Below are 14,032 nucleotides of genomic sequence, written 5' to 3'. Positions count from 1 at the left end.
AATCACCTGAGCCACCCAGGGGACCCAAAATACTTAGTTTTTGATATGATCACATTCATTTTATCTTTGCATATGTTATGTAGTTTTGATTATATGCTTAAGAAATTCTTACCTGATTCATAAAGATATCCTCCTTTTCTTTTCTTTAGTTTTACCTCTCGTAACGTCTTTAATCCACCTTGAGGCCACCTTTGTATATGGCTTTAGGTAGAAGTCAATTGTCAATACCACTTACATAAGAATCACATCCTTTCCTGTGTTCTTTATCATATGTTAGGTTTCTAATACATGCATGGATCTGTTTCTGACCTCTCTCATCTGCATTTTGGTTTGTTTATTCTTATGTCAGTCACTGGTTTTATTACCGTGATTTGGCAGAGGATTATTTTCACAATTTAAAATTACATAACTTAATGTTCCAAGTTTCACTAAGTTTTAACAGTTTCATTGTTATCTCTTTCTTAAAGACATTTATATTATGTTTAACATATTAACTAGTAACCATGATCCATGAAACATTTCTGTTGGAAATTCTGGATCAGTTTCTTTAAATATAATTGTATTAGAATTCCAAATCCATTTCTTTAAATATATATATTAATTTTAATTGTTTCATGGGTCTCTTCCCCATTTATTTGAAGTGCTAAATTTTGCTTTTAGCAAAATCAACTAAAATGTCTTGGAATGATGATAGAATAACTTTCTTTTATATAATTTCAGAAAGAAAAATAAAACTGAAAAGTAATCTATATTTTCTTGAATTCTAAGTCTTTGCATGCAGCACTTCTCTACCTAGAACATCTTGCTCAATCCAAATTGCGATTTTTAGCATCTTATATGTACTTTGTAGGAGGAAGTTAAGTAACAAAATGAAATTTTATACCCTTCATTTATAGAAAATTTTAATTCTTATAGGTTCTATTTTCTTTTTAAGGAAAAAGCCTAGACATTTGAAATAAAATACTTTATACATATAATTTTAACCTCCAAATGCTAAGCTTACTAGTAAATATCTGAGCTAGGAGATTTCCATTGTATAGCCTATACCTTTGTTCCCCAGCTCCAGTTGAGAGGTTAACTGTAAAATGCATAAGGAGATGAGCAGAATGTGAATAACACTGGGTATGCTTGATCCTCTGGTCCTGAAAGAATAGTCAGTGCTTTTTTAAGATTGTTTCTCCAAAACAATGAGAGTTAGGCTTTACTATGGTATGTTTAAACAAAAAATATCAACAAACCTAAGAACAGTGATCTCGCCACAGTCCATCATTGGGGTCAGTGCCAACTTGTTTAAGGTAGTATTTCATATGTTTTATTACATGGCGTTCCTTCTGAGAGGAGGATGAGATTATTATAAGAAAAATATGGTAAACTGAGTTGCACTCTGCAAAATTATTCACCTAGAATAAAGGGCAATGTATTTAAAACATTATTGTCAATATTTTGGATGGATTTATAAAATGTATTAAATAGCTAAGTGTTAAGAATAGCATTTCTCCTCTTACTCTTCCCCAAAGGCATTTTTTTTAAAATAGGCTACATGTGATCAACAGTGAAATGATGTAATTAGGACATGACTATTTGTGGCACTCATTCTTATGTGTTGGTATTAGAAGGATAGAGAAATACAGTTTTCTTCTTCTTTTCTTCTCTCCTTCTACCCCTTCACGCCTCAACTCCCTTCTCTTGACCCCTTTAGTTGGAATGTACCCCTCAGTCATGAGAATGTAAGTACATTTTTATATTTCATTTATAGAATATCTAATACAAAAAAATTAGAAGGGAAACAATATTCTGGTTAGCAAAATTACTGGTTATATCCAGTAATAAGTAATTTTTTTGTCCAAAAGATTCATATCAGTACCACCCTTTATATTTTAAAGTATGTTTCTTTATGGATTTTATAAATTTCATAAGCGTTTTCATTCATATTACCTCTGTTAAATGAATAAAGAGGATTTAAAATAATTTGGATAGAGGGATTTATGGGAAAGTTAATAAGTGTCAGCAGGACGATTTCTTGCCTCTATCCACCTATCTGTTGCGCCATCCATAATACATTTATTATTCATGTTTGGTATGTCAGGTATGTGACAAACACTAAAAAGTTGAATGTAAAAAATATATCTATTTTTAAAAATCTATATGATAGTTTTATTTTTAAAATCTATAAGATCATTCTATTTAAAAAAAAAAAAATACGTATGTCACTGACCTCAAACTAGGTTCAAAGTATAGAAATGGTGGAGCTGCCTGTTCCCTAGAGATACCCTCTCTAAGTCCTAAGATGTTTTTACTATAGCTGTGGTAGGTTGAGAAATAGCCTCAGATGGGATCAGGGTTATTGGCTGTTGACTGTAGGCTCAATCCTGATGGAGAAGCTTCATGTGGATCCCTAGTGCATGTTTCTCTAGGTGATAAGAATGAGTCCTGTGGATTTGGGGATAGTCAGTGGCCGAAACACAGATATAGGGTAAATGAACATACATTTTTACACAGAGTGCAAAAAGCTGTCAGAACATTATAAATTTTTATTTCCTTTATTACTGATGAGGTTGTGCAGCCTTTCTTATATTTGTGGTCGTTCATTTGCCTTGTTCTGTGAAATGCCTATTTGTCTTTTGTCCATTTTTTTTTTATTGGGTTGTTTACTTTTCTCAGTGATTTGTAGCCGTTCTTTATATATTTTAGATCAAATGCTTTTTTGTTCATTATAGGTAGTGCAGAAATTTCATTCCCAATTTGTGGCTTGTGTTTACTTTCTGTTGATTTTTCATGTACAGAAGTTGTTAATTTTGATAAGGTTCATCTTGTGTGTGTAGTTTTTTTTTAAGACATTCTTCCTTTCCTTGAGGTTATAAAGATATTTTCCAACATTTTCTTATAAATATTTTTAAAGTTTTGCTTTTCAAATTACTGTCTTAATTGCTTTAGTGGCAAGGGCAAGGCGAATATAAGCTACGGATAGCAGAGCTAGGTGGCTGGAACAGAAGAGATTGGGGTGAGGTGGGGAATGTCTTGATAAATATTTATTTGAATCTGTGATCATGTTACCACCATGGAGATATGTTTAAATTGTTTTAAGAGTAAGTAAGATCATGAACTATCCATGAGAGGTTCCCAGGCAGTAAAAAAAAAAAAAAATCTGAGGAGGCCATTTCAGGCAGAGGAAAGACCATGGGGGGAAAGCATGAAGGGTTTGAAATTCCATGGCATGTTCAGGGAACAGCAGGTAGGTGGTGTTGTATGAGCATAGAATGAGGGGAGGGATATTGCAGAAGACCTAGCTGCAAATTGGATACACAACAGATTTTGAGAAACATTTTGTGTCTTGCAAAGGGTTTTGACTCTATTCCACTGCACTTGTCACTTTTAAGGGAAGTTGTACTGATCTGTTAGGCATTTTAGAAAAATAAATATAGCCGCACTGTGGAGGGTTGGTACTCTCACAGTGTCTTGCATATAGTGGATAGACACTTGCCATTGCTCAGAATCTAATAGAATATTTTCCCTATAATTAGCCGCACAGTCGGCAGTGCATTCTTTTGATTATTAGTGGTGAACTTTCAGTCTTTTGAAAGGATTTGATATTTAGTAATAGGCAAAAGTTATTTGGAGGAAGTTTAGAAACTAAGGCAAATGAGCAAGCTGGGTAATTCCATTTTTGGTAAAACATGATAAATGATGACACTGATTTTTAGATACAGCTCATAAAATGCCCTGAAAGCAACTTTAAAGAGGAATTTATTTTGAACCATGTTAGCTTCGTTATGTGGTGGGCAGAGCAAAATTTATCTGAATGTGTGAACTCTGAAAAGTAGAGGCTTCACAATGGAAAGCCTTATAAACTGTATAATCAGTCTGTGAAGAAGCCAGCACTTACTTTCCCATTCTTACTTTCATTGATACCATTATTTTTTTTCATTTGTGTGACTTTACTGATACAGTTCTGCATCATCTTTTGTGTCGGTCATTTCCTTTTCGTCACTATCAGATCACTATCAGATCACAGAATATCTTCGTGCCCATGCAGGAGTGATTTGTTATTGACGATGGTAAGCTGACTTCCTCTCTTGGATGTTCCTCGTCCTCCGGATTGTTGTTGTTGTTGCTTTGATTCCCTGTGGAAGATTCTGGCTTACAGCCTTTTGTTCTGTCATCTGCTTACCAACCAACTCTGTTAGCAGTGATTTCGATCCCTTCCGCCCCTGCCTTCACATTCATAGTTCTTACTTTCTGAATTTGTATCAGTTTTCCCTGACTACTTTAAAAAAAATACGTTTTGGGTTACCCAGCGCCTCTCACCAAAAATGGTCATATGGTAATGGTTTACTTTTTCAAGTAATAAAATTGAATTTAAACAAACTGTGAAGAACAAAGTTGTCTCCTAAGACTTCTTGTTTTAAAATAAACAGATAAGGAATTTAGAGAAAAATTTCCCCCTTCTTGGCCTATTTTAAATCACCTTAACTTACCTTTGGTTTGAGCTGCCTCTAGTTCATTCATCTTCTAAACTTTTATTGATCACTTTTTACTCATTTATCAATCATTTGTTGCCTGTCTGTTATTTGCCAGGTATTAACTCTTGGGGGAGAAAGTTGAATACAACACAATCTTTGCCTTCCATAATCTTATATTATTTGTCCCGTGTTGGAAAAAACCAAATAACAGTTACATTAACACTGTGAGACATGCTATGGTAAAGATACGCACAGGATTGTTTGGGGACAAAGAAGGGAGCATCTCTTTCAAACTGGAAAATTGGGGAATGCTTTCTAGAAGAGGGACAGTTGACCTGAGATTTAAAGGATGACAAGTAATTAGGTAAATGCAGATAAGCTGGAGGGGGAAGGCCCTCATCCCCTCCCACCCCGCACACCCCCCAGGAAAGGGTTCAGAGTGCGCTGAGGCACAGACATGTGAAGGCGCAGCAGGGAGACCTGTACTAGACACGGTATGGGCAGAGAAAAGCTGGAAAGGTTTTAGATCTGTTTTCTTTTGTAATACATGCATTTAGTGCTACAAATTTCCCTCTCGCAACAGCTTTCACTGTATTTCATACATTGTGATGAGTCGTATTTTCATTTTGTTCAAAATGTTTGTAAATTTTTCTTGACACTTCCACGTGTTATTTAAAGGTGTATTATTTAATTTCAAGTATTTGGGGCTTTCCAGCTATCTTTTGTTACTGATTTCTTGTTTAATTCCATTGTGATCTGAGGGCATACTTTGTATGATTTCTCTGCTTTTTAATTTGTTAAGGTGTATTTATGGCCCGGTGTGTGATCTATCTTGCACTTTGTACCCTGTGAGTTTGAGAAGAATATGTATTCTCTTGTCGGATGGAGTGTTCTATAAATATCAGCTGTAGAGCCAGTTGATTGATAGTACTATTCAGTAAACTATCTGTATTGATTTCCTGCACACTTGATCTGTCCTTTATTATAGGAGGGCTGTTGAAGTCTCAACTCTCTTAACAGTGGATTTGTCTCTTTCTCCCTTTGGTTCTACCAGTTTCTGCTTCATGTAGGTTGACACTCTCAGGCTTATGTATGTTAGGGATTGTAATGTCTTCTTGGAGAGTTGACCCTTTTGTCAGTATGTAATACACCTCTTTATCCCTGATATTTCTCTGTATCCTTGCCAACACTTTTTATTTCTTATGTTTTTGGTTTTAGCCATTCTGACAGGTATTGGTGAGGATGTAGAGAAAAGGGAATCCTCATACACTGTTGGTGGGAGTGGAAGCTCATGCAGCCACTGTAGAAAACAGTATGGAGAGTCCTCCCAAAACTTAAAAATTGAATTACCCATATGATCCAGTAATTGCACTACTGGGTATTTACCCAAAGAAAACAAAACACTAATTTGAAAAGATATATGCACCTCTATGTTTATAGCAGCATTATTTACAATAGCCAAGATACGGAAGCAGCCCAGGTGTCCGCCCATAGATGAATGGATAAAGAAGGCATGTTTTATACACACACACACACACACACACACACACACACACACACACACACACACACAGTGGAATATTACTCAGCCATCAAAACAAATGAAATCTTGACATTTGCAACAACATGGTTGGAGCTAGAGGATATAATGCTAAGTGAAATAAGTCAGAGAAAGACAAATACCATATGATTTCACATATGTGTGGAATTTAAGAAACAAAGAAAAACAAACACAAAAAATCCCCAGACTCTTAACTATAGAGAACAAACTGATGCTTACCAGAGGGCAAGTGGGTTGGGGATGGGCTAAACGGATGATGGGGGTCAAGAGTACACTAATCTTGAAGAGCAGTGAGCAACGTATAGAGTTGTTGAATCACTGTATTGTATATCTGACACCAATGCAACACTGTATGTTAATTATGCTTGAATCAAAAAAAGAATAATAAAATTTTATTTTACCTTTATTCCTCCTCTGACATTCCTCCTTTTCTTATTATATAAATACAGTTTTCTAACCCGGATCATTTTTAGTAGAGACCACAGATTTAGGGAGTGAGGAAAGTAGATGGATTGAAAATTAGGATCTCAGAGTGAGATTTCACAATTTCAAACTTCAGAAATACAGAAATTCTTATTGGGGGTAAGGGAGGGTATGGCCCTGAAAGTTTTGAGCTTGCTAATATGCATCTCACTCCTGAGGTCAGTCTCCATTCTGCCATCCACTGAGGATACCGATTAATGATCACCGAGCTGAATGACTTGTACTAGAAGTTAGGAGAGGTGTGTGGAATGCAAAAATGTGTCAGTATTAGGTAATCATAAACTATAGAAGCACTGCGCTACAAATATTCTTTTGCAGATCTTATACAAAATTTGAAACACAATTTGCATAAAAATACACTTTTAGAGAATGTTGGGGATTTCAGGTCAGCCTACAGAAGTTTATTTATTCCATAATATAATTTTAATTATACTATATTAATCATATCAAGTTATCTGCCATTTAACTATTAAGAGTAAATTCGCCTTTGGGGCTCCCAAAACAGTAGAAGCTGCTAGAAGGAGGGGTTCAAGAAAGGTGTTAGGGAGATGTCAACAGTGGCTACTTGTACTTGGAAATCATATGTAAGTGAAATGTTCTTAAATGGAAGCGAGTTGCTTTTGACTTTGGAATATGCTTTTGTCTATGAAGAGAGAAAATTAAGCACACCGAAAAGATGCTTTGAGAAGTTGTCTTGTTCAGTGTATGTGTGGGTGATGAGTGTACACATGGGCTGGGAAGGATGAGGGGGTATGGGGAATAGGTCTTAAGTAGTTGTGTTTTGCCATGTAAATGAGGTGGCTGATCTTGGAATGTAGATGAAGCTAAAATCTGATAATGACCTGGTAAGACAAAAAACGTAATGCTTTAGCAGGCAGAAAAATTCTAATTCAGGACTGTATCTATACGTCTTTTTCCTTTTTTTTTTTTTTTTTTTGTAAGATTTTATTTACTTGAGAGAGAAAGTGAGAAAGAGATCACAAGCGGGGTGGGGGGGGGTAGAGGGAGAGGCAGACTCCCCGCCGAGCAGGGAGCCCTATGCGGGACTGGATTCCGGGACCCTGAGATCATGACCCGAGCCTAAGGCAGACGCTTAACCAACTGAGCCACCCAGGCGCCCTAGGTCTTTTTCAAAGTATATATATATGTTAAATTGTTGGCTGATAAACCCAGTTTGTTGGGAGCCTCTCCAAGATTTGCCCTTCACTGTTCAAAAGTGTAAGAAATTTTGCTTTTGCTCTTCACAATGAAGAAGGTTTAAGAATAAAATAAAAACCTGAGAAATTACTTGTAGTTCTTTGAAGAAATTATAAGATTTCCCTTAGCCATGTGAGCTATTTATTTTTTCTCTTGTGGAATTAAGGGATTTTTTTTTAGGAAAGGTATTTTAAGCTTTTGGCTGAGCTACTCAAAGGCAGCTAGTTACTTGACAAATATATTTTTAAAACTTGGGCTATTTACTTGTTTTATAGCCTTCTGTAATTTAAATAATGGCAGACTCTTTAAAGAATTTTGGGCGGAGAAGGTTAAAGTATCTGGGATTTTCAAGCATTAGCACAAGAGATTAGAATAAGAAATACTGTCTTGGGCTCATTGCAGTAATTATCTCATTGCTATTTAAATAACCCCCTGTTGGCACTATGGCAGTGCAAAAGCTTTTCTCTTGTGAAACAAAATAGGGTTTGTATTAGAAAACTAGTTCTTATAGAGAATAATCTTTATAAATATTTTGAAAACCTCTAATAACACTGTCCCCAAAATAATAATTCTGTGGTTTGTCATTATTATTATTATTATTATTATAGTTTGCATATTTCTTTTTATTGCTTTATAAGTCTCGTATTGAGCATCTAACAAAGAAATAAATATTTTGCTTATCTTTTATCATCGGGTGAGTCTCTAAAACATAGTATTGTAAAGGCTTAAACTGTTTCTTTACTTGCTTAAATAACTAAAAATGTAAATGAAAAGGATTAAATGTTTCATGGTTAGGCTCAAAAGAAGAAAAAAGAATTATTGAATGTAACTAATGTGCTCGGCACTTCATAGAAACGAAGTTCTTTTATGTATGCATTACAGAAAGGCTATGAGGAAAGATTTTACAGCTGAGAGAAACCCAAGATTCAAGGGGGTTCACCTGAAGTTACCTGTCTTATGTGGATATGTTTGTACAGGTTTGCCTAAAAAGTGCTTATTCTTTTTAGTCTCTCACTGCTGAAGAGTATTTTAAACATGATAGTTCTTGGTCTGAACACTACTTTAAATATAAATATTGGAGTGGAGACAAAGTAATGATCCAGCAATCTGATATGCTTAAGTGTTTCTTGCTAAGTAAGGAGAAAAGGAGGAATCTGAATTTTTTCCATCACTGAGATTATCTGGGTAAGTGAGAAGTATGGGTAAACCCACTTAGCTGATTGATACATATCCTTTTGTATCAGATAAATATTAAATAACGATGGTACCATAGTTTCATTACATCTAGTTCATGTTTGTTATGTGAGCATGTGTTGTTTTTTTTTTAATGACTGTTGATAAGTTTAGAATCTTTTTTTTAAAGATTTATTTATTTATTTATTTTGAGAGGGTGAGAATGAGAGAGAGAGAGTACATGAGAGGGGGTAGGGTTAGAGGGAGAAGCAGGCTCTTCGCTGAGCAGGGAGCCCGATGCGGGACTCGATCCCGGGACTTCAGGATCATGACCTGAGTTGAAGGCAGTTGCTTAACCGACTGAGCCACCCAGGCGCCCGATAAGTTTAGAATCTTAAGAAAAATCAAAAAGGTTTATTTCCCATTCTAACTGCTATTTGGTGCTAAATAAATATGCTAGAGTTAACAGTTTACAAGAATTCTGTAATTTTTTTTTTTTTAAGTTTTATTTATTTATTTGACAGAGACACAGCGAGAGAGGGAACGCAAGCAGGGGGAGTGGGAGAGGGAGAAGCAGGCTTCCCGCTGAGCAGGGAGCCTGATGTGGGGCTCGATCCCAGGACCCTGGGATCATGACCTGAGCCGAAGGTAGATACTTAACGACTGAGCCAACCAGGCGCCCCAGAATTCTGTAATTTAAAACAGGCATGTGAGGGCTGCCTGGCTGGCTCAGTCAGTAGAGCATGCAACTCTTGATTTCAGGGTTATGAGTTCGAGCCCCACGTTGGTATAGAAATGGCTTAAAAATAAAATCTTAAAGGGGCACCTGGGTGGCTCAGATAGTTAAGTGTCTGCCTTTGGCTCAGGTCATGATCCCAGGGCTCTGGGATGAGTCCGACGCTGGCCCCTGCTCTGTGGGGAGGGGCCTGTTTCTCCCTCTGCCTGCCACTCCCCCTGCTTGTGCTCTCTCTGTCAAATAAATAAATAAAAGGTTTTATTTATTTATTTGACAGAGCAAGAGAGAACAGCAGAGGCAGAGGGAGAAGCAGGCTCCCTGCTGAGCAGGGAGCCCAATGCGGGGCTGGATCCCAGGACCCTGGGCTCATGACCTGAGCCGAAGGCAGATGCTTAACCGACTGAGCCACCCAGATGCCCCTAAATAAAATCTTTAAAAATCTTAAAAAAAAAAAAATGGCACGTGAATATGAATAAGCGGGAAGGACATTTGACCAGGAGGTAGGAGGTCTGGATTTTCATCCAGTTCTTTATCACTGTGAGATTTTGAGCAAGTTGCTCTTGTCTCGGGGCCTTATATAAAGGTAGAGTTAATCCTCTCTTCCACCCACTTGCTTAAGGTAGAATGAAGAGTGAAGGAGGAGTCTGAGAGGGCTTTAAAACTAATATGGAGCAATAGTTGACTTTTTAAAAAAAATGACATAGGCTCCTGGAAAGCTGGGCTCTCTTATAAATTTTTTTGAGGTGTTAGAGGAACGGGAATCTCCTGAATCCTCTCCAGGACTGTCTAGATTATGAACTCTAGTTGTGGGCTAAGGGAAAAGAGCAGAGATAAGCATAATCTAAAATGTTAGCTAATTATCAAAAGTTTTACAATTTACTTCAAATTTTATTTTTGTTCTGGGGCTCTCTGGGACTATAAATAGTATATAGGTGATTTGAATGTACTTGTTGAAATCCTTATAGTTGGAAGACTTACGTGTTTTCTGAGGATGAAATATGTCATTTTGTGGTTTGGAGGCTCTTTTGGCCTTTGCCTATGTGTCTGAGTACTCTTCCCCGGGATTGGACCCCTTAAACACTGGTTACTCGGCCCAGAAGGAACCACTGGCAGGGCTCTAGGCCGTGTCTTTCTACTCCTCACCTGAGATGAGTCACCTCACGGCCTCCTGTGGCAGTTGGCTAGAGCACATAAGCATGTACCAGTGGCCAAATACAGAATTCACTCAAAGTTCTCAAGGGCAAGCATATTTAAGATACCAGTTCTTCTTAGAGTTTTAAAAATCAGGAGACAGCTGTTTAGTAAGTAAAGCTCTAGCCTTGCAGTAATCCTTTCATTTCTTAAGAAATGACATTATTGGCTTATGTGGTTATGTGGTGAAATTAAAAAGTAATCTTCAGGTTATTCCTGCTTTTCTACAGATTAAAAAGCAAATTGCCTTTTATCCAAATTCTGTATATTCATAATCTCCTCCCAGCCTTCCTGGTTCCTTTAGTAGAATATCCTCTTTTTGTGTCTGAAATTAGCTAATTGCTGGCACAGTGAGTGGTGGTTGAAAAGGGCTGATGATGCTTTCTGAATGCTTAGTGTTATTGATTCTGGTACATAGTCTAACCCAGTGTTTGGTTGGTTTGATTTCTTAACCGCAGTTCTAGCCAGGGATTTATTTTACATTGTGATTGAGTATGCATGAATTACCCAAAATAAGTTTCATGAAAATAATCACCCTTACTATATGTATTCCAATATCTTCTATTTCACTTTTTTTTTAATGCTCATCATGATCCACTAAATGAATTAACATGACCTGCCAAAGGGTTTCAAACTATAGTTTGAAAAAGTGGTCTTCAGGTATATGAAAATTTTTACTGTTTTATGATTTGTAAAATATATTGGGATGTATTTGTTTTAATTTGCATGTTTTCAAACTATAACAAAGTAGGCTCTTCAAACAGGTACCTGAACTGTAATCCTTCATCTAGAAAAAAAATTAAATAATTAAAAATAGAAAACTTCATGTTGGGGGGGGTAGGGTTTTTTGTTTCTTTGTTTTGTTTTGGTTGTTTGGAGATGAGGGTGAACTTTCTATTCTTCATTCTTTTTACGTATGCTCAGCTTTTAAGCAACATGTTAATAGTGAGATCTTTGGTCCCTTTATTTGTTGAATTTCATATGACTAAATTGGAAACATTTGGTGCTTGTCCAATTAATGTTTTACATGTTATACAAATTGTGCCAAATCTAGTAGGACTATTGGGTGCCATGATTCCTGATCTGTCACTTAGGGAGATTTATCACAATATGCTTTGCCTCTCTACCTTTTCTATTCAAAGAAGTAGAAAAAAAAATGTTTCTCTGACTTTTTATAAGCTCTTGACCTGGTCAGGATGATGACATTTTGACTGTGTGCGTATGAACATCTTCCCACAGAATTAGAAGTGTTTATCACCAACCAGCCAAGATGAACATGGTGAAGAGGATCATGGGGCGACCGAGGCAGGAGGAGTGCAGCCCCCAAGACAACGCCTTAGGACTGATGCACCTCCGCCGTCTCTTCACTGAGTTGTGCCATCCTCCCCGGCACATGACTCAGAAGGAACAAGAGGAGAAGCTGTACATGATGCTGCCAGTGTTTAACAGGGTAAGGCCACGTTGCCAAGGCCATGCCTCCTTCCAGGACTGGGTAGCACTGCAGGAATTTTAAGGTTATAGTAAATCACGGATAGGAAAAAATGATAGAATGAGTTTTTAAGAAGCTCGATGCTTTCATTCCTTTCAATGTGCTGTAAAGCCATGTGACTTTACCTGAGACCTGGTCAGAGTGAATTCCAGTTAGTTCTAACAGGATAAAAGGAAGACTGAGCATTCTGTAAAATGTTCCTATAATGGTTGAGTTTTGGAAGAGGGATAGGTTATCAATTACCATTTGTTTTTTCCATTATTTTGTTGAAATGATGGTTTATTGCACTATAGAGTGTAATTGCCCAAGTATTTTGTACATGTTACAGAACCATCTCAGTTTGCTTTGTTGTTTGGCAGGTTTTCTGTAAGAGATTTTCAAAGAGGATAGTTATAGGCCCAAGAGAGTCTAAATAGAGGTAATTTTTTAAGGTATTTTGTCAAGTTGGTTACATGGGTAGCAATCTTGGTGGGGATATTTAAAATAATTTTTATATTTTTATCAAAGGTGTACAAATACATAGTTTAAAAAGTCAGGTAGTTCCATAGGGCTTTTAGATGCCGCACTATTCCTCGCTGCCGATTACTGCTGCTACTTTTAGCTTTTTCAGTACTGAAGGGCACCCCTTAAAAGAAAGTTGTCTAAAAGTCTGTGGGGATTGGAGAAAGGAAGTTTCCTTCAAGAATGTGATGTGGGGGTGCCTGGGTGGCTCAGTCAGTTGAAGGTCCGACTCTTGATTTTGGCTCAGGTTGTGATCTGGGGGTGGTGGGATCAAGTCCTGCATTGGGCTCTGTGCACAGTGGGGAGTCCACTTGAGATTCTCTCTCCCTCTGTCCTTACCCCGCTCACATGCGCACGCACTTTCTCTCTCATATAAATAGATAAATCTTAAAAAAAAAAGTGATGTGATTCTTGAGGCCTTAAAAGATAAGCATTAGCCCAATTGGAATTAACTGAACCAAATTAACCAAGAAGGTAATTAGAGTAAGAGGTTATAGCATGAGTCAAGATAAAAGGCAACAGATATTTTAATATGTGCCAAAATCTATAAGGAGTCCAAGAAGTTGATTTTATATTGAGGAGGAACAAAAAATAAGACTGTCAAGATTGATAGGAGGTACATCATGATGGGTTTGTATATTGTATTAGGAGTCAGTACTTTTTCCTGGAGGCATGCAGAGCCAATGAAGTATTTTAAGCAATAGAATAGGAGAGTAGAAGGGACCAAAGTAAGCTGTCTACTAGGTTTCTAATTTGGGAAACTAATTGGGAATGTTTTTCCCAGTTGCTGAGAAAGTTTTAAAAGATAGATTCAGTTTGGATCATTGAGTCTGAACTATTTGCAAGCTTCCCAAGTGAATGTATATTCAGTAAGCAGTTAGAAGCTCAGGTAGAGGATTTGGCTGGATATGTGCTTTGGGGCCTCTGGCACAGATGGGGTAGTTGAAATCCTGGAAGGAGAGGCGAGATTACTCATGGCTTAAACTGCCAGAAGAGCACTAGGCTAAGGATCAACCATGGAGAATATGAATGTCTAATGAAAGGAGGAGAACCCATGAAGGATATAGAATGGGAGCCGGTCAGTAGCAGTATAAGAAGAATCAGGAGAGGGGTGGTTATAGAGCTTAAAAGATAAATGTAAGAAGAGAGAGAGTAGTCCACACTACCATGTACCATAGAGAGACCCAGTAAGATGAGGACTGAAAAATGTTCATGAAATTTGCCAGTTTGTAAGTTACTGG

General features: G+C 37.1%; 1 protein-coding gene across 5 annotated transcripts in view; it reads left to right on the top strand.

Annotated features, from left to right (window-relative positions):
- WDFY3 (WD repeat and FYVE domain containing 3) overlaps positions 1-14,032 on the top strand; it is a 266,868-nt gene that overhangs the window by 78,220 nt on the left and 174,616 nt on the right. For 4 of the 5 annotated variants that reach the window (XM_027599902.2, XM_027599904.2, XM_027599903.2 and 1 more), the window contains one exon: positions 12,041-12,251. In XM_027599902.2, coding sequence (XP_027455703.1) covers positions 12,072-12,251 — 180 coding nt within the window. In that variant the 5' untranslated portion in view covers positions 12,041-12,071. Of the gene's footprint in view, positions 1-12,040; positions 12,252-14,032 lie in introns of those variants that run through there. The other variant, XM_027599901.2, reaches the window with a different exon arrangement.

The sequence above is a fragment of the Zalophus californianus genome, chromosome 2 (assembly GCF_009762305.2).
Source record: "Zalophus californianus isolate mZalCal1 chromosome 2, mZalCal1.pri.v2, whole genome shotgun sequence".
NCBI lineage: Eukaryota > Metazoa > Chordata > Mammalia > Carnivora > Otariidae > Zalophus > Zalophus californianus.
Note: the sequence above shows the minus strand (reverse complement) of the source record. Positions and strands in the feature narration are given on the sequence as shown.